The sequence below is a fragment of the Solanum dulcamara genome, chromosome 11 (assembly GCF_947179165.1).
Source record: "Solanum dulcamara chromosome 11, daSolDulc1.2, whole genome shotgun sequence".
NCBI classification, from domain to species: domain Eukaryota; kingdom Viridiplantae; phylum Streptophyta; class Magnoliopsida; order Solanales; family Solanaceae; genus Solanum; species Solanum dulcamara.
In genome coordinates, this window is record NC_077247.1 from 58,490,361 (window position 1) to 58,513,497 (window position 23,137).

At 34.7% G+C, this 23,137-nt stretch overlaps 3 protein-coding genes and 1 non-coding gene across 4 annotated transcripts; all 4 read left to right on the forward strand.

The window, feature by feature from the left end:
* Positions 1-2,250: 2,250 nt before the first annotated feature.
* LOC129873855 (uncharacterized) lies at positions 2,251-7,964 on the forward strand. The gene is made up of 6 exons (XM_055949048.1): positions 2,251-2,632; positions 3,485-3,732; positions 5,320-5,520; positions 6,777-6,867; positions 7,019-7,289; positions 7,366-7,964. Exons 1-6 carry the CDS (start codon positions 2,358-2,360, stop codon positions 7,696-7,698), a joined length of 1,419 nt encoding a protein of 472 aa, XP_055805023.1. The 5' UTR covers positions 2,251-2,357; the 3' UTR covers positions 7,699-7,964.
* Positions 7,965-12,787: 4,823 nt separating this feature from the next.
* On the forward strand, positions 12,788-15,714 carry LOC129873439 (BTB/POZ domain-containing protein At5g66560). Its single transcript, XM_055948539.1, has 4 exons — positions 12,788-13,251; positions 13,322-13,391; positions 13,496-14,758; positions 14,849-15,714. Exons 1-4 carry the CDS (start codon positions 13,211-13,213, stop codon positions 15,431-15,433), a joined length of 1,959 nt encoding a protein of 652 aa, XP_055804514.1. The 5' UTR covers positions 12,788-13,210; the 3' UTR covers positions 15,434-15,714.
* A 3,291-nt stretch (positions 15,715-19,005) lies between these two features.
* Positions 19,006-19,090, forward strand: LOC129875410 (small nucleolar RNA SNOR75). Its single transcript, XR_008763196.1, has one exon. It is a non-coding gene; the product is annotated as a small nucleolar RNA SNOR75 (small nucleolar RNA).
* A 2,084-nt stretch (positions 19,091-21,174) lies between these two features.
* On the forward strand, positions 21,175-23,052 carry LOC129872345 (oxygen-evolving enhancer protein 1, chloroplastic). The gene is made up of 2 exons (XM_055947320.1): positions 21,175-21,508; positions 22,177-23,052. Exons 1-2 carry the CDS (start codon positions 21,266-21,268, stop codon positions 22,933-22,935), a joined length of 1,002 nt encoding a protein of 333 aa, XP_055803295.1. The 5' UTR covers positions 21,175-21,265; the 3' UTR covers positions 22,936-23,052.
* The last annotated feature ends 85 nt before the right edge of the window (positions 23,053-23,137 follow it).

Consider the following 23,137-nt stretch of genomic DNA (forward strand, 5'->3'; position numbering starts at 1 on the left):
TTCCAAAATTGTGTTGGGTTTAATTGATAGTTTGAATGGAAAATTGAGGGAAAAGAAGTGGAGAGGAAAATGATATGTTCTCTCTTGCTTTATTAAATAAGCTTTGGTCTCACATAGGTGGTGGAAATGAAAAGTCTCCTACTTAAAAGTAGAAGCACTCCTTCATGTTGTTAAAGGATCAAGAAGAGGGTCTCCCCTCGCGCCGTCGTCGTCGTCGCTCGGCTCGGCTTCAGCTACGGCTACGGCTACGAATTCGGATTTTAATTAATATTATTTATTTATTTAATTAATTAAGTAAAAAAAAACCTGACCCGCGATCTGTTTCCCTCCGTTTTTCCAACGGATTTTGAAAGGTTGCAACCTTGTCCGAAAAATTGCAAGCCTTTTCTCAACAGACAAACATTTTCCCAACAGGTGTCTTTTCTTAAAAGGTGTAAACAGTCTATATATATATATATTAATCCTCAGAATATTCCATACGAAAATTCTGAAATAACATCTTCTTCTTCTTCTTTCTGCACTTTCTAAAATCGTGTGATATACAACCTTCAAGTGGTTCGCAGTCACCAAAAATTTGCAGTACCTCTACTTTGGTGAGTAAATCGTTCTATCCTGGGAGGAAAGATTCCAAAACTTCGGGTACTTTGAGGGGAATAATTTCCTTAAAGACACACTGTGCATTCAGTGGGCTCGATTTTGTTCTTGCATTAATTTTTCAGATTCTGTGTTTTACTACCTTTAGTTGTTGTTACTGTTTTTAATATTTACAATACAGTTTACTAACAATTTGTTATATTCCATTTTTCTAAAATAAATTTTTAAAATTTTAATTACATCTCGTAAATCTTTCTTAGCGTGGATAGACTAACGAATAACAGAAAATAAAATTTTAAAATTTGTATTTAAATAATTACTACGTAGAACTTAATATTATCTATACTCAGTATACCTATCAAAACAGAAAATATATGAAATTTGTCTTTTTACATGAACTTTACCCTTATTTTTTAATACTATGTATTATCCTAATTTATCACCTATCATAGTATATTAACATGACTTGATACATGCATCACAATTTCAATAGTATTATCCTGATTTATCATTGGTCAAATTTAGAGATGATCCTCTAAAGTTGATATCAACTTTCACTTAGACACCTCAATATGACTTTATTCATTCTAGACATGTCATGTCGGATTCCGTTGTGTCATTTTGACACTTTTTTTACAATCAGCAAAAATATATGATATGTGTGTGTTATACTCGCGAATGACCTGTAAAGTGACGAATTAAACGACGACATTTGTCATTTGTGTCAAAAACAATTCTTAAATAATGAATTTTGAGTAACAATAAAAAGTGACCAATGAATCAATGACACATTGTATTTTTGCAAAATAAAAAAAGATTTAAACCATTAAAAAGTTGCACAATTCCCACCTCCCTTTTACTGTCTTCTCCACATAGCCCTACCCCTTTGCAGAAACATCTGCTCACACCCCCACACCCCACCCCGTCCTTCTGATTTTCTTCTCCAAATACCCCTATCCCTTTTTGTAGAAATATCTACACACACACATATTGCTTCTTTGATTAATGTCTTCTCCAAATATCTTATTTTGCAGAAATAACCCCTACTCTTTTGTCTTTTTCATCAAATACCAAGTTCTTAGTAGCTCTAAAATTCACCAAAAATATATCATTCTCCCATAAACAATTCTTTTAAGAAAGAATTTCATTAATATTTAATATTTAAATCTTGAAATGGGTCTATTCTTAAATTTTAAAACTACTTTCCATTATTTTTCATCATTTTGTTGTAACTATCTTCATTCACCATTGATGAAATTTAAGTTTGCAAAAATGGTGGATAAAAATGGGAAAGAAGAAGGAAAAAAAATTAAAAATAGACTAAATCAGGTCTTTCACGCGCGGTCTAACGAGTGTATCACATTCACTATGCCATGTAAGCAAAAAGTGTCAAAATGACATAGTGAAATCCGACATAAGTTGTCTAGAATGAATAAAATCTAGTTAAAATATTTAAGTAAAAATTGGTGTCAACTTTAGGAGCCACTGATGGATTTGACCATTTATCATCTATCATAGTGTATTTAACATGACTTGATACATGCATCACAATTTCAAAAAGATAAAAGGAAAATGAAAAAACAATTTGAGAGTTTATTTTTTCCTCGGGTCATTGACATCAAAACGTCGTCGTTACCTCTCAAGATGAAATTTATTCATTTTTGCGCCATACGGGTTTTTGCCGTTTTGAGGTTCAAAAGAGAGGGAAAAACGAGGGCTTATAAAATTTCCGCCTAGAGTTGCTAATTCTAATCAAAGAGACGATGGCTGAAGAAGCAGCAATTTCAGAAACAACAAGCCCTATGGCGGAGCAAAACCAGAACTCGGTGAACGCCACCATCGAATCTGGTGTTCAAGAAGGTACAGAATCAACTTGCAACAACAATAATAATGCTGAGAGTTCTGTGGTTACTTCTGATGGTGACCGTGAAAAATCCCTGGAGTACGCCGATGAGTTAATGGTGAAAGGCTCCATGGCATCTAAAGATGGAGATTATGGAGAAGCTGTAGAATGCTATAGCCGTGCCATGGAAATCCGGTTAGGGTTTTACCTGTTTTATTTCCTCTCACTTTTATGCTTAATATCAAGGATATTTAACTGTTTGCTTGCTTTCTTTTGTTCAAAACTGTTTGATTGGATTCTTTCGAGTCAATTGTTGATGGAAATGTAAAAAAAGAGATCTTTAGGCCATCTTTGGTAGTAAGGCGGTAAAGGTACTGAGGGTTTAGGGTTTAATGTACTCTGGATCGTTGAGCTGTTCATCTTTCAAGTGATTTTGCAATTTTTTGTTAACATTGGACTAATACACAGACACAGCACGGACTCCGAGTGATTATCAGATAAATAATTTCTTCATATATTTACTGTACTTATCTTATGAAATTGCACTGTGAAAAAAAGGAAAAATATCTTTTTTGGTGCTGTTCAAATCCTTTCTGTTTGGGGATGATTGAGAAGCAGACATGAAGAACCACTGTATATAGGGTTGAGATTTATAAGCCCTCCTGGACTCTTGGCTTTTGCAGATACATCTTCTATAGCTCAAGGCACCATGAACATCTGTTTCCAAGCTGTTCAGTTCACCAATTGAAATAGGAATTATTATCCATCAGTCTCTGAAAATTATGCACCTTCATTTTCTTTCTTCTGTTGCAATTGCAATACTGTTGGTTTACTTGAATTTAACTTTCTTTATAACATGAATGCGTGGGTATAAGGGAAATATTTCAAGAGTTTTTGAAGTTGTTTCAAGGGCATTGTTGTTGCTCTTTGCATCATACAGTATGCATAGTTTTAGAGTTTTTCTGTCCCTACATATCAGTTTTTTATGTAATTATGCCATTTCTAGTAATTCTCGTTTCACATGGACTTGTTTTGCAAAATTTTCAGGGTTGCACATTTTGGTGAACTTGCTCCTGAATGTATCAATGCATACTATAAATATGGGTGTGCTTTGTTGTACAAAGCTCAGGAGGAGGCCGATCCTTTGGTTTCTTTGCCAAAAAAGGACAGCGGGTCTCAACAAGATTCTAATAGAGACGGCTCTGTTAAAAGTGTTGTTAGTTGTGAGTCTTCTATCTCAAGTACTGCTGAACCAGGTGGAAGTTCGAATGGAAAGGAAAAAGTGGAAGATGATGGTTAGATTCCTTTGCATTATATTCTCATTTGATGTTTAATAACATTACTGGTGCTTTCTATTTGTGACATCTTCTCAAAACATAATAACTGAATTGAAGAGTTTGCTAAGTAATTAACAAAATTAGCACAGATGCAAAATGTGTCATTAAAATATATTAAACAACATAGTAATGTGAAGCAAGGACTTGATCACCGCAGGATGAAGCAATGAGCTTCTTCGAAGACCATCACTTTAGAAGTGAGGAACAGAGTAATCACAAAAAAAAATGGCTTGGCTCAATGGAATTACTGATCCAGATGGAAGGGTAAAGAAAAGTTCATCACTTCATGGGTGAAGCAATGAGCTTTTTTGAAGACCATTACTTTAGAAGTGAGGAACATAGTGTGGCAAAAAAATGTTTATCACTTCATGAGTGAGCATTGAGCTTCTTTGAAGTCCACCACTTTAGAAGTGAGGAACAAAGTGCTACAAAAGTGAATCTCTCAGAGGTATAGCTATTCTAGTGAGCAGGCCTCGTGGAATTAGTCGAGGTGTGCACAATCTAGTTTGGACATCATGGTTATAGAACAAAAAAGAGTAAGCAATTGATCCAGCAAAAGCAGTTTATTTTGAACTTTACTCTAAAGGTTATATAAATGAGAGAGAGTGTGTGCGTGTGTGTGTGTGTGTGTGTGAGAGAGAGAGAGAGAGAGTATCCTGCTATTTTAGTGCTAGTACTCCTTCCCTTTAGCATTTGGCCTTCTCTTTGTCCGTTGTTTGCTTTATTTATTGAGTTTGTAATACCTCACTTTTTACTGCTTCCATTTCCTTGTTTCTTTTGATTCTTCGTATTTGAGTCCTATTCTTCTACAACTTCTCATTTTGAGCTTCTCTCTTTTACTCTATTATTATATTTTGAATTAATGGAATTTCATTCTCAAAAAAAGTAACTAAATATGGAATTGCCTGATGCATATTAGTTTTTATTCCCCCCCTCAAAATTATTAAGTGAAGCTTGAAATCAATTATGCGAACAAAGTTATGTTTCTGTGACTTTGTTGATGTACTATTTTTAAGGTGTTTAATTTTAGTGTCAATTGTGCATTGGACACTGAAAGTAGCAAAACTTTAATGGCATTACAATGTTATAAGTACTAAATTCATATATCATTGTTAAAAAAGTTCTAGATTCATATATGTTTGATAATATTATATTTTCTGTAAATGTGCATTTCATTCCAAAGAGGCAGACTCTTAGCTTCTCATTTTTGTTTGAAGGTCCATGGCCCTGTTTCTTACTGCATTTCTTTCTTTAAAGACACAAAGTCTGTTACAATTCTTTTGAGGTGGTGGGGGGTGCAGAGAGGAAATTCAGTCTACCTGGTTGATTCACATAAATCTCTAATTGCTGTAGAATCAGATGCAATCGCCTTCCATGCCTAGCAGTGTAGTTTGTTACTGACATGTTAGAAATGTAAAGATGTGCTGGTGCTGTTTTCTTACTAATAGAAATCAGTTATCTTTTAACTATTTTGTCACTAATCGAAATCAGTTATCATCTTTAGATATGATAATTCTTGTTGTGGTTTACACTGTTATGAAACAGCTGCAGAGGAAAACGAAGATGAAGGAGATGAAGAAGAAAGTGTTGATGAGGACCTGGCTGAAGGTGATGAGGATGAAACTGACCTGGATTTGGCCTGGAAACTGTTAGATGTTGCAAGGGCAATTGCTGAAAAGCACTCTGGTGACACAATGGAAAAAGTGGATGTATTATCAGCTTTGGCTGAGGTAGCCTTGGAAAGAGGTTTGTCTCCTCCATTAAACTATACTTCCATTAGAATAGTGTTGTCAGACTCCTTTTATTTTCTATGTGGGAAGTTGAAATGTCCATTGGGCTATCAACCACTTTTTGTCTTGTTGACAAAAATATATACTGTTAAACAGGACTGATAATTAAGTTGTCATCTTAACTGAAAAACTCGGTTGATTTTATTCCAGCATTTTGGTTGTTTTGGATTGCAATCCCAAGCTGCAAATAGTTTCTCTAACTCAAACAGTTTGAATCAACGGAAATATGAGGATGACTGTTAAAAGCATTAAAAGGTGAGGTCTAGCAGTCAATGAAGTTGGAATGGATCATGGAGATCTGGATGCAAATTCTGCATAGCTAAAAAATACTAGGTAATTTCTGTCCACTGTCTAAGTTTTGGTGGACGGAGTTATCTGATATACCTATGGTGGTGGGAGGTAGTATGTATCAAGTGAATTACTTGAAGAGATAACAAGCTGGCCCAAGACCATTACTATCAAGAGAGTGAGAGATAGATAGAGAGTGTCTGTGTCCTAAAAGATTTCTTCTGTACAAGTGCACATCAAGGGGAGTAATCTGACTACCCAGACATATGAAATGGAGGTGAATGTTTCTGGCTTCTATTGTTTTTACTGATTTAACAAGACAATTCTAGTTCTATCACCAGCGAGTTATAGATGTGGGTGTTGAGAGGTGGACTGAGAATGAGGGAGTGACTGGCAGATTGAGGGGTAGTGGAGGCAAATATTGGGATGAGCAAGGATGGAGAAGTTATGTTAGTGGCTTGACACAATGGTGTATCTCCATGCCGAGACTGAGATTAGAGGCATACAACCTATGTTGCTTGGATCCTCTAAAATGCCACTGTACCCATGTTGGATCCCCTTAAAGAGGGGCATATGGGTGTGGTGACCATTTTAGAGGATTTGAGTAACATTACATGACCATGAGTAACGAAAGCCCTATTCCTCCTATTGAAATCTAGCTCAACAACTTGCTAGCATTGTTGGCTGGAATCTTGTATTTACATTTTAGATGGTTATTTGCTGCATGTATCACAAATTGTTTTGAAAATTGCAGGTGACTGGAAATGTATTAAATGGTTGAAAATAAAAATGACCTAAACTGAACTGATCAAATCAATTGCAAATGATCTGGGACCTTGAGTTGCCTTTTTAGTAGAAAAAACTGTTTATTTCTCTACTTCACATGCTATACGATTTGTAAATGTTGTCCTTTTCCTTTTGCAGAGGATGTTGAAACTTCCCTTGGTGATTACCTGAAGGCATTATCCATTTTGGAACGTTTGGTTGAACCTGACAGTCGCCATATTGCTGAGCTGTATCCTTAGTAACATGTAACTTACATTAAATTAATGGGATTGTTTTTTGACCTACATCTGAGTAGTAAAATCTTTATCATGGTTTCTTTAAGTGCCACCATTTAGGTGTTGCTTCCTCTTCCTCGCCATGTGATCTTAACTGTATTACAGCAACTTTAGGATTTGCTTATGTCTGGAAATTGGTTCTAAGCATCAGGAAGCCATACCATACTGCCAAAAAGCTCTTTCAACTTGCAAGTCGCGGCTGCAGAGGCTCACCGATGAAATAAAGCTTTTGTCAGAATCAGCAGAAAGATTAGCTACTACTAATCTAGATCAGATTGCGAGACAGTCTTCCAGTGCATCACAGTCCGACTCTGTATCTGCTAAAGAAGCTGAAGTTGAAACGCTCACTGGTCTATCTGCAGAATTGGAGAAGAAGGCAAGTATTTCACCAGATGCGTTTTGTTTAATGTCTTAGTTCTTTCATAGTTTATAATTGACTCTTCCACGTGCAGCTTGAAGATTTGCAGCAGTGCATGTCAAATCCATCATCTATCCTCTCGGATATTTTGGGAATGGTTTCTGCAAAAGCAAGAAGTATGGAGAAAGCTGATGCTTCTGTTGCTGTGAGCTCCTCACAAATGGGTGCTGGTGCCAGTGGTAGCGGAAGTTTTGACTCTCCAACTGTTTCCACTGCCCACACAAATGGTGCAGCTGGAATAACTCATCTTGGAGTAGTTGGAAGAGGAGTCAAGAGGGTGCATCTAAACACAACTACAGAATCTAGTCCAGCAAAAAAACCTGCATCTGAGCAGCCGTCTGATAATGGAGATGGTGGTGCCTCGTAAAGAATGTATTGTTGCTGCTTCAATTAAGTAATGTTTAACATATAAATTTAGCTTATTGACAACATTAGTGGATTGCCTTAGTTTGTCGCACTCTCTGTTCGTTAGGTGGGAAGTGTGTTGCCACAGATGGCATCAGTTTATTTCCTTTCCTTGATTGCATGTATGCATGTTAACTATTCTGTATGTGTTGCTGCTTTGTTTCTTCTGCAGTATGTTTTTTTATATAATCTACTTAACGACTCAGAAGTTTACATCTTTGAACGAAATGATAGCTATGCTGGCAGACCAGTAATTGACAAGTAGCCACTCTCTAGACTAATTGGTGCTGAATCTGCTGATTAATCATCACGCAATTGGCAAGTAGTATGTATCTTATACACTTATGTATTTATTTATAACATTACTTTTTGAAATTAACAGACGTTCACCTACCTTTACCATCTTCCAGTAAACTTATGGCTGTCAGTAAATAAGAATTTGTTCTTTCTTCACATCATTTAACAGACAAATTACATTTCAAATTAATATGATCTTTTTTTCTAGGCTTTGTTTGCTGTTCAGCGTTGCTCATACTGTGAAATTTCTCAACTGTTAAAAAGAGTTTTGACGATAATCCATGTATCGTAGTTTCTTGGAAACAGAAGTTCGAATTCAGCAGAGGTGACATTAGGTGAATCTTTTCGTCTGTCTATGGCTTGGTGGGTCGAGTTACTTGGTTTTTGTTGGTAAAGAGTAGGTAGGTATTTCATGGATTAGTTGATGAGCGCATATGTTGTTGTAGACACCACAATTATCCATAATATTTTGTAATGCTATGGGATCGTTTATTCTATTGTTCGTCCAAACCTTTATCCTAGGAAATTTCTGGTTTCTAACCAGCTTGGTGAATCTAGTGCTGTTGTCTCCTAGAGAATATTCTTGCGTACGTAGGGAAAATAAAAGATAAAATTGAGTGCCAAGATAAGTTAGTAAGACAATTTGATCCAACATTACTCAGACGACGTACGAATTAATGTTTCTGAAATTAAGCGCACTTCCATGTGAATTATACCTGTTCTGTGTCGTTTATACACTCCTAAAGATGCTCTTAAGCATTATGATTTAGTGCTAAGCGTACTGTATAACATGTTTTGTCTGAGGATAGTTGGATTAGTATGGATTCTCTATGGAACCAGACAAACACGAAATGCCAATAATTGTATCCTAGGGCTAACAAAAGTCCGTAGATATTAAAGTAACGCAGCAAGAAAAGCATACTTGGTGAATCTTTCCGTGACATAAAGAACCAATCCGATACCATCAAAGGAACTTTAACGATTGGTCGTTACCACCAAAGTTGATGGAATTCCTTTTATAGGAGTTCCAGAATTGGATAAAAGTAAACAAAAACAACATCATCAACTTAGGATCGAAGAGTTCCAAGAAAAGAAACACAGAGAATAATGTGTTATAGAGTGGACTGCATGAAATGTGGGAAATTCTCATGGGGTGGGTGTGGTAAACATTTGAGGACCCTCTATGGTAGCATTGAACAAGGCAAACATTGCAATTGTCGTCCTTGGCCTGGGGTTGTCATTCTCTCTTCCACCACCCAAAACAAAGAAACTGTTGCCCAAAACAAATGTGCTCCGACTACTGCAGGTATTATAGACGGATCTAGAATTTAAACAGTATGAGAATGAAGTAAAAGGTAATAAACTATATATGAGCCAACTAGGGTGTAGATAGCCACTAGGCAAAGCTAAAGAAAGAAGAGAAATTGTGACCTTTGCTTTAAAATAAAATTAAGTTGGAGAATAAATGGATGCATAAGTTCTATTTACGCTTTAATAAGTAAATGGTACACTTTCCTTTTTTGTTTATTTTCGAATTTGGTAGACCTTTAATTTGTGATTAATAGCTGATCAAAGAAAATGAAAGAAATTAAGCAGATGGTCCCATTATATGCCAAGTGCCAACCCAAAAGGGAAAGTGGAAATTCTCTCCTAAGTAGGTACTATTTTTTAAAAATTTCCGAAGAAACCGGAAATTCTCCAGCATCAACATTTGTGTAGTGTTTACAACTTTTGACAATTTTGCTCATACTTAAGTTTTAATTTATTTTTTTTGGAACAATTGAAAACTATTCAAAAGTTTAAGCTACGATTTGTTTCTTCATTTCTCTAGAGGATTCACTTTCCAAGAAAGTGATTTATTAGTTGGATTAGAAACGAATGAAATAAATCAAGGATGGTGGCATGGTGCTAATAAATTAATCTTATGAAATAGATTACTATGTACTTTTTAATCCTTGAATTAGATATTATAACAGTAATAATTAAGCTTCGATTTCAAAAAAATCGGGGCGATCATATAATTCTTCACTATTTCATTTAAGTCTAACTCACATTATCCTCATCATATTAAATTAAAAATAAGTTAAAAGCGATGTTATAAAGATTGATCATAAATTGACAATTTTAATTTATCTAGACTTGGATTGACAATGTCAGTAAGCTTATGCAGGCGAAGCTTTTTAAAATCCTTATATTGATTTCAAAATAATTATTGTTTTTCAGGTACTCAATGAGGCGATGATGCCGTTGGGCTATAAATAAAGTGTATTACATTAATTAATACTCCTATAATAATATTCATTTGTAATAAATTAAAATGTTGTAAATTTTGAGGTCAATACACATTGACCGAACCACCCTAATTTGCTTCCAAAGTTCTAAAATGTTTGAAAAATAAAATAAAATTGTTTTCCAGAGTTGAGTGCTCTTTTAACCTTGTGCAGGGTGTTTTGTAGATTTCTATTCAATAAATATAAGCAATTAATCACGGGTTTTGTGCCGCTTTTGGGTTTTCTTTATTATTCTCAAGGAGCTACTAATTGTTTGGTCTTTGCGCCTCCATTTTTCTTTCTTGAAACTCCTCTTTTGAATTTCAATATTGTACGTTCGAATTAGAATTTTACCATAATTTTTGATTTGTTCGATCATAACTTATTTATTTATTATAATTTTTAATATAAATACATGGTTTGAATTTCATAAATTACTTTTTATATTTATTTTTATTCATACAATATACATAAATATAACTCTAAAAATATTATTTTTTTACATAAAATTCAAATCAAAGATATTACAGTGTATTTGCTTTTGAAGCTTGATATTACATTCATCTAGACCACATGGGCTATGATATGAATATTTCGACATCGTGGGACCAGTTCGATCAGTCGAGTGTGCAATGAGCATCTTCCTTAAAGACAAATGTCAACTAATGGTCCTATTATTAGTCACTAAATATTAAATAATACCCACCTAATGTGGCTATAATCATGGCAGTTTATTGTCCTCCACTTTGGAACATGAATAACTATAGGGGAGGACATTCCATTGATGCACTTGTATCAAATAATGTGTCTTTTTATGCCAGTAACATTTTAATATTAGTGGGGAGGTTAAATAGGCAGGTTTGAATTTAGGTAGTTAAAATAATTGAGTTCATAAATAAATTGGTTATTAATTCGATTAAAAGTTATTTATCAAGAGATGAATTAGGTTGAGATGAGCTAAATAATGAGTCATACATCAACTTATTCAATTTTTATCAATTTTTTTTCTTCTTTTTATTATTTGGTTAGTTACCTAACATAACTTTCGTTTTTTTGTTTTATTATCATTATATATAATATATCAAATAAATTAATATCCTAAAAATATTCTGACAAAGTTTCTTATAGGTCAATTTAGACTACATAAATGACTCCGACTTTTAGATGAGTTGAATTTGATGAGGTAAAATAGGCCGAACTAATAACATATCGGCGGGTTGTTAACCTGCCCACAGACTATATTTTTATGGATTAATTTCGCTGTTTCTAGCTATGATATAGAGCATTTCCCCACCATCTTGAGTCTCGATGTTTGCAATTTGCACATTCAAAATTGGCACTATCTGCTGTGAAATGAAACTAATTAATACTATAATCTAACAATTAGTTCTCCTATCTTCATTAATTTATACTAATATTTAAATAGAATATATTCTTGTTGTGTTATTTATTTTGAATTTGAAATGTTAGATAGAAGAATTAATGTTGAGCAACCTCTCTTTGCGTGGACCTCATAAAGTCGACATCATTTATTGCCCTATTAATATAGATAGGTATGTTTTAGTTAATGGCAGGCAGTTTGCCCATTTTTTAAATTTTCATGTCTCAGATTTCCCACCGGATTTTTGTTTACACATTGAAGAAGCGTAAGCTGTGTGAAATAAATAAATAGAAAATGTAGAACCAATTTTTGTTGAAGTCAAATACCCATTTTATCAAAGAAATCTGATTGGTTGACTCGATTTGTATATTCTAATTTCTATCCATTGTCTCTGTGACATGCCAATGTTTGCTTTTTCAAAGATATATTATGTTTGGCGTTTTTCCATAAAAATCAAAATTAATCGATATTTTAATGCGATTGAAATATTTCATGGTATACATGTGAACTACCCAACTCTGGAGTGTCAAATTGCCCTCAAACTGTTGTAAATTTTGTAAAAGTAAATAAATTTCGTTGTGCTATTGGTGGTGTAGCAGGAAATGTGGGCTTTATATTGAGTAAAATTCAAATTGTCATGGATCCTTAAAAGGTACGATAACTGGACACAGCGTAGATGGGCTACCTTTTAGCTGGAGGGCCCTTTTTGGGACCATCCATATTCAAGTCATTATAACCCCATAATCTTGAAATCATTTATTCCATTAGTCTCCTTCTCTCCTTTTGACTCCATTTTTAACTTAAACAATTAATAAAGTCTTGGTGAACTAAAACTAAAACACATTGTCGTATACTGAAGATACGTAATTCAAATATATAATTGCTTCAATTATTTTTGAGAATAAGATACGATTGATTGTATAATCAACATACCCCGTCCAATGAAACAAAACAAATTAAATGTTGATTATGACAACAACGTGAAATACTCCTTTAATCAAGTTGCGTATGATTATAATCTCTAATTAGGCCCACCCAAATACAGCAATAGAAATGCTCAATTTTTTTTTTTATAATAGGTCATTGTTTATGCAAAAAAGCAATAACAGTAGTTGGCAAGCAAAGTGTGTTTTTATGCTTATAAACAGGGAAAAGGAAAAAAATTAATGATGACGATAATAATTTCTCTTACATGTGTGTATTCTTACAAAGTAGATTTCGAAGTGCTTTTTGAATCCTCCACCCAGCTTTCCTCTTCCTCCTTCTCCAAACCCTAGAGAGAGAAAAGAAGATTCTGATCTGATTCATCATCTAAAGGAAAGTGGGTACAAGTTTGAAGACGAGATTTTGGAAAAGAAAAACCATCTATTTCATCATCATCTATATCTTTTTCTGTTTTTTCAACCTACATAATCATTTCGACTTGACTTCCTTTCAAACACCTTATCTTCATGGATCTATCTTAGTTCTACTTCCTTGGCGAAAGATAAAATAAAGTTTCGACTTTCTTCTTACATTGAAGAAAAATGGCGCACACTGACCACCCCACCACCAAAGGACAAGCATGGTGAGTAACAATGACATTTTCCTTTTTTTTTTCTTCACGTATTGTTAATTCAGATTCGATGTTTTTTCAGGTTTTGTACTACAGGATTACCCAGTGATATCATCATTGAAGTTGAGGATATGACCTTCCATCTTCACAAGGTTGGTCAGTTATCTGTTGAATGGGTAGATTCTGAAATAGTAATATGGTTGTTAATATGTTTGTTTGTTTGTATATTTATTTTTGTGTCGGTTGGCTCTTTCAGTTTCCCCTGATGTCAAAAAGTAGAAAGCTTCATGAGATGATAACAGAGCAAGAGACAAATGCAAGTAACAGTAAAATCCAAAAACTCACTGAACGAGACAACGATTGTGATGGTGACGAGGAAATTGAAGAAGAAGAGGAGGACCAACAATACTGTATTTCGCTCCCTGATTTCCCGGGCGGTTCAGAGACATTCGAGACGGCTGCCAAGTTCTGTTATGGTGTGAAAATTGAGTTGTCTTCATTGAACGTTGCTCCACTGCGCTGTGCGGGTGAGTACTTGGAGATGACTGAAGAGTACTCTGAGGATAACCTCATTTCCAAGACGGAGAGGTTTCTTTCACAGACTGTGCTAAAGAGCATTAAGGACTCCATTAGAACCCTAAACTCTTGCAAGAACATCTTGCCGCTAGCAGAAACACTCGGCATTGTTCAGAGATGCATTGACGCCGTTGCCGTTAGAGCTTCAGCTGCTGATCCGTCTCTCTTTGGCTGGCCGGTGAACGATCACGGCCCTGGAAATGGAGTTGAAGTAAATACTCGCCGTAAAGGTGCTAACAGAGGCGGTAGTATGGATTCATGGTTCGAAGAGCTAGGGCACTTGAGCTTGCCATTGTTCAAGCGTTTGATTTCTGCAATGAAAGGTAGAGATTTGAGTTCAGAAGTTATCGAGAGCTGTCTAATGTATTACGCGAAGAAGTACATTCCAGGAATTTCACGCTCGAGTAGGAAGACATTGTCGTCATCGATACCGTCGGAGAATGAACAGAGAGAGCTTTTGGAGACTGTAATTACTAACCTTCCTGAAGAGACTAGCTCAAGAACTTCAACAGCTACAAGGATTCTCTTCGGCTTATTGAGAACAGCGAACATACTAAATGCTTCAGAAGTTGCTCGAGCTGCACTGGAGAGGAAAATCGGATCTCAACTGGAACAAGCAACCTTGGACGATCTTCTTATTCCGAGCTATTCTTATCTGAATGAAACGTTATATGATGTCTCTTGTGTAGAGAGAATATTAGGATATTTTTTAAACGGATTGGAACAGAGGTCGACGGCTAGAAATCAAGGCGAAGAAGAGAACATTAGTGTTAGATCCACGGTGTTAATGTTAGTCGGAAAGTTAATCGACGGTTACTTATCAGAAATAGCTTCTGATAATAATTTGTTACCGGAAAAATTCTGTGAACTAGCTGTTGCATTGCCGGACCAAGCAAGACTCTTTGATGATGGCCTTTACAGAGCTGTCGATGTGTATCTCAAGGTAATGACATTTTCTTAATTAAAAAAACTTATGCACTTGCTTAGTTCAATAATTTGTGTTTTAAAATTGTTAACTAAATTCCTTATGCAGGCGCATCCATGGATATCGGAAGCGCAGAGGGAGCAAATATGCGGAGTGATGGATTGCCAAAAGCTAACATTAGAGGCGTGTACACACGCAGCTCAGAATGAACGGCTTCCACTCAGAGCCGTAGTTCAGGTACTGTTCTTCGAGCAACTCCAACTCCGGCAAGTAATTGCCGGAACTCTTATGGTTGCCGACGTTGCTCCAGGAGAAATCCCGCGGCAGTCAATTATGGACGACGGTGAAGGTGGAGAGCAAGAGGAAACGACAGGAGTAGTTGGAGTGGCACGTGCACTGGAAGGGAGTAGCACGTGGAGGAAAACAGTGAGGGACAATCAAGTGCTACGCTTGGATATGGATAGCATGAGGACGCGTGTACATGAACTGGAACGAGAATGCTCCACAATGAAGAAAGCTATCCAGAAGATAGATAAGGTAGGCAAACACGGCAGCAATGGCAGCAGTGAAGGAGGAGGAGGGTGGAGAAAGAAGTTGGGGTGTAAATTCAAGACGCAAGTGTGTGACTCGCATGAGCCAACGGTTGTCGAAGCTAGGAAAGGACGGGGCCATCGTCATCAACATCAACAATAAAGCCAAATAAGAAACAGATCAACTTCTTTTCTCTACCTAATGCTTTCTACTTTGAGTTCTAAATTATATATCTGTTGTGCCGTAATTGAGAAAATTGTTTATTTTCCAACTTACTACTATTCTTTAGTGAACAGATTTTTATTTTTTTTGTTTGTAAGTTGCTGTTTTCTATATTTAGATCTCAATGATAACTAAGGAGAAACACTGTGGTTGAAAAAAAGAGAGAGTAATGTAACGTGTTTGGAAATTTGAATTTTACCACTTTTAATACGCAGTTAAAACTTTTTTTATAACTGCTCTTAATTAGGTGGGAAACGGCTCTTCTCCATTTTCCCCAAGTTCTAGTTTCGATTGGTGAGACAGTATAAGTTAAATTAATGATCAAATTATATTCCTAACCATAATTTAGATAATAAATATATTATATCCATTTAAAGAAATCCGATAATTTCTCCTCTTTTCTCCCTGTTTCCTCCAAAAATTGTTTTTGATGTCATTTTGCAACACCAAAACTTATCGATGCAGAGAAAATCTTCTTATATTTTTACCATGGAAATTAATTTCTGAAAATCAACGAAAAAATGGTTATCAATTATTGATCACTAACGATTTAATTATCAATTTAATCGTTAATAATTCACACAATTCTTTTTCATTGAAAATCACTTAAAAGTGACAAAGTGACAAACGTAGTTCCATCAAATAAATATCCACAATACGAACTAACATGGGTATGTTCATATGGAAAATAAAGTAGACATAGTAAGAACTCAAATGAACAATGAGCACAAAGTAGCAGAATATGGTTATAGATCTTGCGCAGGAAGAATATATTTTTTAAATATATATGGACAAGATAATATATCACTAAGTATTTGAGATTATATAATCATTAGAAATTTACTTTGATCAATTAAATCTTAGCCATTAAATTTAATATATGCCACGTGTCACCAATCAAAGCAGGAACTTGGAATGTATCTACTATTTCCTTCTTTTCAGATAAACATCTTACTAAAAGTGTTTGTCTCATATTATTTGATCAATTACTAAATCAAGATAGAATTAATTCATTATTTTTTTTATTTTATTCCTACAATTAATATGACCTTTTGAATGTGAACAATTCTCAATACTAACTATTTCTATATTTTACGTATATTGCATTGATATAAACAAATGGTAAAATAGTAAAGATAATCAGTCCATTAATAATTTCTTAATCACTGTGTAAAATAAAAAATGGTCATCTAATATGAAATGGGGAAATACTGAGAGAATTTAAATCTGATGAACTGAACTGTGATGATGAACTACTTTTTATTTTTATGAATTTAAAGTAGCTTTATATGCTAGAGTTGTCATGTTGCCTTGTTTGCTTGGTAGTAGCATCGCTTGCCTTGGGAATTTGGAGTTTTAATTGGACACCAAAACAGATGAATGGTATTACTCCCTCCGTCTAATAATACTTGTGATTTTATACATTTCTTAAGAAATTATAAATAGAAGGATAATTTTATTATATTACTTTTTGAATATTTAAATTAAATAAATATTATTATATATCTATTTTTAATATAATAGATAAGTAAAGATGAACACCCCAATATTTGTTGCATAGTGTTCAAGTTAAGACGGAGAGGGAAGTTCGTGTTGGACTATTCAATCATCTCGTGGTCCAGTAAGGCCCAATAATTTGCTATCATCTCATAATGCAACAAAATGAGCATTGCTGGCCTGAAAAGATGTGTCGAATCCCTTTCATTAAAAGAAGGATAAAGTTTTTCTTTCTACTCCTTTATAAACAATTCCCCTTTCTCATTTTGTCTCTGCCAATGGAAAAGCAGCTCAATCATAATTTATCATGCACCACTGAGAACCAACACATAACTTGATCTTTATGAAAGACGGAAAACCGAATAATAGAGTTGAAAGATAAAAGTGAATCCTTTGTGCATTGAAACGAAAGGACTAGCGACTTTGTACAGAGAAACTCACTCTTGTCTTGCCCATTCAATTAGCAAAAAGTATGTAGTACATATTAGTGTCAAGTTAGTTGTTAAGTAGTAGTATGTGTTTTACACAAGTCTTGAACTTAAATTTTTGAGATTTATATTACTTTTTACGTAATTTTTAAAGATTCTATATCTAAAATCACAATTAAATTATTAAATTTGGCTCTCAAAATTCAAATTGTCACACAAATTGATAAAGGAAGGAGAACAATATTATTTTTGTTCACATCTTTAGGACAATAGTAAAAATTTCATGAGGAACCATATTTGGACAAGCTTCAGACAAATCTACTACTTCGATGACACCACCCGTCACCATATATTTCTAATCAAGTCAAATAACAAAAAATATCATTCATAAATACGTCAAAAGACATTAATATTTATATCTACATTCAGATACCTAAAAAAATAATATTGTGTACATCATTTAGATTCTTCTCATTTTTTGCTTCAATTGAATTTTCGGAGTTCATTCATTTATGTCTGAAGCTAGGGCAAACATATGCTCTGACCTCATGGCAAAATGTCTAAAGTTTGATGTTGCCAAGAACATAACTTCGAGTAAAAAAAAAATGTCATGTCAAAGATCACAACTTTAGTAAAAAACTTTCCAAAGTTTGACCTCGTAAAGTAGACAATTTTAATAGAAAATGTCGGAAGTTTGCCTTGCCAAGGACACATCCTTAAGTAAAAAAAAATCTCAAATAGGTCTTGCTAAGGCCACAATTTAAGTCAGCCTTGACGATCTATACCAAACTTCAGGTAAAAATGTTCATATGTAAATGTTATACTCCAGAGTCCAGACAAAAAATATTGGTAGTCAAACACATTTTCGACTTGGGACGTGTACATCTGAAGTTGTGCCCATAGCAAGTAAACTTGATTTTTTTAATATCAAATATAAATTAAATGACGACCCCCAAAACGAGTACTTGCACTTCGCTCGGGACAATTCCTAAATTGGTTTATTAGTTTAGGGGTCATTTGATTGGGAACAAATTATTCCAAAATTAATTATGCTGGAATTTGTTATCCTGGGATAAGGAGAGATAACTTATCCCATCATATATATGAGATAACTTATTCCATTATTATGGTGTAAATGATGGAATAAGTTTTTCCAAACTTTTCAACCAAACAAGATATCAAAATTTTATTCTTGAACTATTTTTTTTTATCGTAAAATTATTTTTGTTTATTCTTTACAACAAACGAGCCCTTATAGTATAAGTTCTCAAACTGGGCCAGGACAACAAAAATGCCGAGTAGTGGTAAGCCAGGTTTATCAATTCTAGCGAGTCCAAGAAGAAGTACATATTGGGCCTGAAGTCTAATCGCTTTAGTATAGGGGTTTCCTTAATATAGCCCTAACGCTAAACCCTAAACCTAACGACGCCTATAAGTACAACAGCTTCAATCCATGCTTGACCTACTCTTCACGTGAAGGAGGTAATTGTTCTTCATTAGTTCTCACACACAGCATTAGGGATGTGAATTATATTTATAAATTTCAGTTTGTTTAGTATTATAATCGACAATGTTGAAGTAGTAGTTCCTCAATGAGGAACAAACAGATGACGAGTCTGATAATCCATTCTTTTAAAATAATGAAGACAATCGAGGCATTTGTCTGAGAGGAAATCCTATCTGCTACTTCTACCTCATTACTACTTTGCGTTTAATCTTGGTTTTTGGTTATTTATGCTTTGAGTTAATGATAAGATTTTAATCTGGTACACAATATAATGCTGATCTCTGATTAATTAAGTCGATTCCTTGTTTATATCGCTAAGTTTTCAATTGGAGAAAGAAATTTTATAGTTGTCCTTTTGGTTTTGATTTTTGAGTCTTACCACATGAAAAAAATTTGTCTTACGATTCTATATTGATGATAAAGTTTTGGGCTTCAAATGGTTGTTAAATGGTCACGTTTGTTTGTACAAATTTTGTTTTGAATGTTGCAAAATTATTTTCCAAAAAGTGTTATATTCCTTTTGCTATTATCTCCTGTGAAATCTGTGATAGTGAGATTTCACTATTTGATTTTAAGATTTCACTCAAAAACACGGATGTTTAAAATGCCGTGGTAATTCGATCATATTTTCATTTTGCACAAACTTTTTAATCTAAGAAATGTTTTTTCTAAAGCTAAAACAGGTGCTGGCTGCTCTACAATGAAAAGCTACGGAGGTTTATAGTAATTTTAGACATGAGGTACAACAAAATGTAGAAAAAGAATCTAAATAGAAAGATATAATTGCAAATGAATCGATGAACAGCAGCTGATAAGAGGCCCTAAATTCATCAACATAGTAACTATAAAAATTAGGGGAAATGATTATTGTATGAGTTTGTATTTTATATCCTTTTACCTAACTTTTTGTTCAAGAACCTTAAACTCAATAAGTGACACCACCACAACCTTCCTTCCTCTCTCATAACTTTTAAGTCACATCTTTTTTATCACTCTGTCCATCACTTAAATATTATAAACCTCTTTTCTCCATTGATGTCCACAAATCACCATTAAAATATTTCAATATATCTTAATATATGTACATAATTTTACACAACACACCACCTAATTTCATAAAGACATTTAACAATTTTTTTTTACCCACTAAATTATCATATCTGTCACCTCACAAATTGAAGAGAGAATGTGAGAAAAAAAATGGGAAGGGTGGGGAAGAAAGGGTGAGAAAGAGAAAGTGATAATTGGGGGAAGAACTTCAAACTCTCTATTAATTTCGTTTTTAATTTGGGGAGAAAGAGAGAGTGAGAAAAAAAAAGAGAAGAACGGATGGGGGTGGGGGGGTGGGGGTGATGATAGAGAGAGATAAAAAAAAATGGGGATGGGTGGGGAAAAGAATAAAGGAGTGAGAATTAATTTTAATTTTTTTTTTTTTGGGTTTTCTATTCTATTTTTCTTTTTAAAAAAAAAACAATATTTTTGGTTTTAAATTTATGATTCGTTTTTGCATTTTTGCCAAGTCAATAATTATATTGACACATAGGATTAATCAATGGTAAGAGGAATTCAAAATGTTGAGTTTAGTTGGCAAAAAGTTAAGTAAAAGGCATCAGAATACAAATTTATACAAGTACAAGGATAAAGAACTACTGTCTTAATTAAAATTAAATAGAAACAATTTTATAATTTGAACCAAAATGGTGCGAGTAGGATACTCTTTAGAGCACGTACTGTTCTTGACAACATTGTGGAGCTAAACTAATTTAAATGGATTATTCGTTCTGTTCAAACCTGGAAGAGTATTCATTCTGCTGTTCAGTCAAATATAGAAAGGACACTATCAAAAATATCTGGTCCATTAGCTCAGTTGATTAGAGCGTCGTGCTAATAATGCAAAGGTTGCACCATTATTCTTTTTTCTTGCCTCTCCTTTTTGGCAAAGTCATTTCCCACTAATGTTCATTCAAATACTCAGCAAATAAGTACAAATACCAAATGTAACATGGCAAAACAAATACACTAGAAGACCTATTCATTAACTATTTGGTTATTTATTTTATCTACATTCTCGTAATATCAAATAAAAAATAAAAATGTTATTGTCAATCAATTTAATTACAAGTTTGAGGGAGTGAGTATCTTTATCCGAAGTACTAACTTTGCCACATGGCAAGCTAAGAAACCAATGAAAGAAACCTTATCCTATATATCTTATCTTACTCGCAGCAAAACCACCAAAAATAATTTCTGCAATCTGACCATCCAACTGTCACTCTTCTTACTTTCTAATAAACAGAAACCAAAGAGCAGCAGAAAACTGATCACAGAAAAAAAAGAAGCATGGCAGCCTCTCTACAAGCAGCTGCTACTCTTATGCAACCAACTAAGGTTGGTGGTGTCTCTGCCAGAAACAACTTGCAATTGAGGTCATATCAAAGTGTGAACAAGGCGTTTGGTATTGAACCATCTGCATCCAGGGTTACTTGCTCTTTGCAAGCTGATCTTAAAGATTTTGCTCAGAAATGTACTGATGCTGCCAAGATTGCTGGATTTGCTCTTGCCACTTCTGCTCTCGTTGTCTCAGTAAGTTAATATTGTAGTTCTGTTAAATTGTGTGAGGATCTCATTTAAAAGTTTAATATGTTAGATAGAACGTACGTACTTAATTATGTCTCAAGTCTCAACACGTTCTTTTTCATGGCTCTAGCACGTGAAAATTCTAATGAATGATGCTGAGATTTGGATCCGGAACCTCATTCTACTCCGATACCTTGTCAAGCATCTATAAAATTGGAGAAATAACACTTTCTTTTGTACTATCCCCATACAACACTTGAGAGTATATTTCACTAACAAATCTTCAGGAATTAAGATCTATCATATACCTGAAATGGTGAGATAGGATAAATTAAAACTGCTCATTTCGGAATGTTCATCTGGTCATCTTTAGCTCATGTTCCTTTAATGATCAATTGTTTTATGCTTGAGAGTATAAAACAATTGAGAGTTCCTTTAATGATCAACACTTGAGAGTATATTTCACTAACAAATCTTCAGGAATTAAGATCTATCATATACCTGAAATGGTGAGATAGGATAAATTAAAACTGCTCATTTCGGAATGTTCATCTGGTCATCTTTAGCTCATGTTCCTTTAATGATCAATTGTTTTATGCTTTGTGTCCTTTTTGTCTTTTGATGTCCTGTGTCTAAGTGAGAAAATTTCTAAAGATTTGTAACTTGATCTATAGGGAGCAAATGCTGAAGGAGTTCCCAAACGTCTAACCTATGACGAAATTCAGAGCAAGACATACATGGAAGTAAAGGGAACTGGAACTGCCAACCAGTGCCCCACTATTGATGGAGGTGTTGAGAGCTTTGCCTTCAAGCCAGGCAAATACAATGCCAAGAAGTTCTGCTTAGAGCCAACATCATTCACTGTCAAGGCAGAGGGTGTAAGCAAAAATTCAGCCCCAGAATTCCAAAAGACCAAGCTTATGACTCGCTTAACCTACACTTTGGATGAGATTGAGGGACCCTTTGAAGTATCTCCTGATGGAGCCGTTAAGTTTGAGGAGAAGGATGGAATTGATTACGCTGCTGTTACTGTCCAGCTTCCTGGTGGTGAGCGCGTTCCCTTCCTCTTCACCATCAAACAACTTGTGGCATCTGGAAAGCCCGACAGCTTCAGTGGTGAATTCCTTGTGCCATCATACAGAGGTTCATCATTTCTTGACCCAAAGGGCAGGGGTGGATCCACTGGTTATGACAATGCTGTTGCATTGCCAGCTGGAGGCAGAGGAGATGAGGAGGAGCTCCAGAAGGAGAATGTAAAGAATACTGCATCTTCAACAGGAAAGATCACATTTACTGTTACCAAGAGCAACCCACAGACTGGTGAGGTGATTGGAGTGTTTGAGAGCATTCAGCCATCTGATACTGATCTTGGGGCAAAGGTCCCTAAGGATGTAAAAATCCAGGGTATCTGGTATGCCCAGCTTGACTCATAAGAGAGATCTTAGACCTTGTGGATGATTTCTTGTGTTTTAATTTTGTTATAAGTTACTACAGGGTTTGAACTTTCTGTGATCCAATTGGACAAGTAATGAGACAACTATCTTGCTGTATATTATCAAGTATAAGTAATAATCCATTCAGATAGTGAGTTGCAAAATGCTTCTAATGCTGATATTTACTTGAGACTGCAAACTG

Coding starts and splice junctions, on each gene's coding strand:
- LOC129873855 (XM_055949048.1), top strand. CDS start 2,358: ATGGCTGAAGAAGCAGCAATTTCAGAAACAACAAGCCCTATGGCGGAG. Junction 2,633..3,484: donor AGCCGTGCCATGGAAATCCG/GTTAGGGTTTTA, acceptor CAAAATTTTCAG/GGTTGCACATTTTGGTGAAC. Junction 7,290..7,365: donor CTGCAGAATTGGAGAAGAAG/GCAAGTATTTCA, acceptor TTCCACGTGCAG/CTTGAAGATTTGCAGCAGTG.
- LOC129873439 (XM_055948539.1), top strand. CDS start 13,211: ATGGCGCACACTGACCACCCCACCACCAAAGGACAAGCATG. Junction 13,252..13,321: donor ACCACCAAAGGACAAGCATG/GTGAGTAACAAT, acceptor ATGTTTTTTCAG/GTTTTGTACTACAGGATTAC. Junction 14,759..14,848: donor CTGTCGATGTGTATCTCAAG/GTAATGACATTT, acceptor TTCCTTATGCAG/GCGCATCCATGGATATCGGA.
- LOC129872345 (XM_055947320.1), top strand. CDS start 21,266: ATGGCAGCCTCTCTACAAGCAGCTGCTACTCTTATGCAACCAACTAAG. Junction 21,509..22,176: donor CTTCTGCTCTCGTTGTCTCA/GTAAGTTAATAT, acceptor CTTGATCTATAG/GGAGCAAATGCTGAAGGAGT.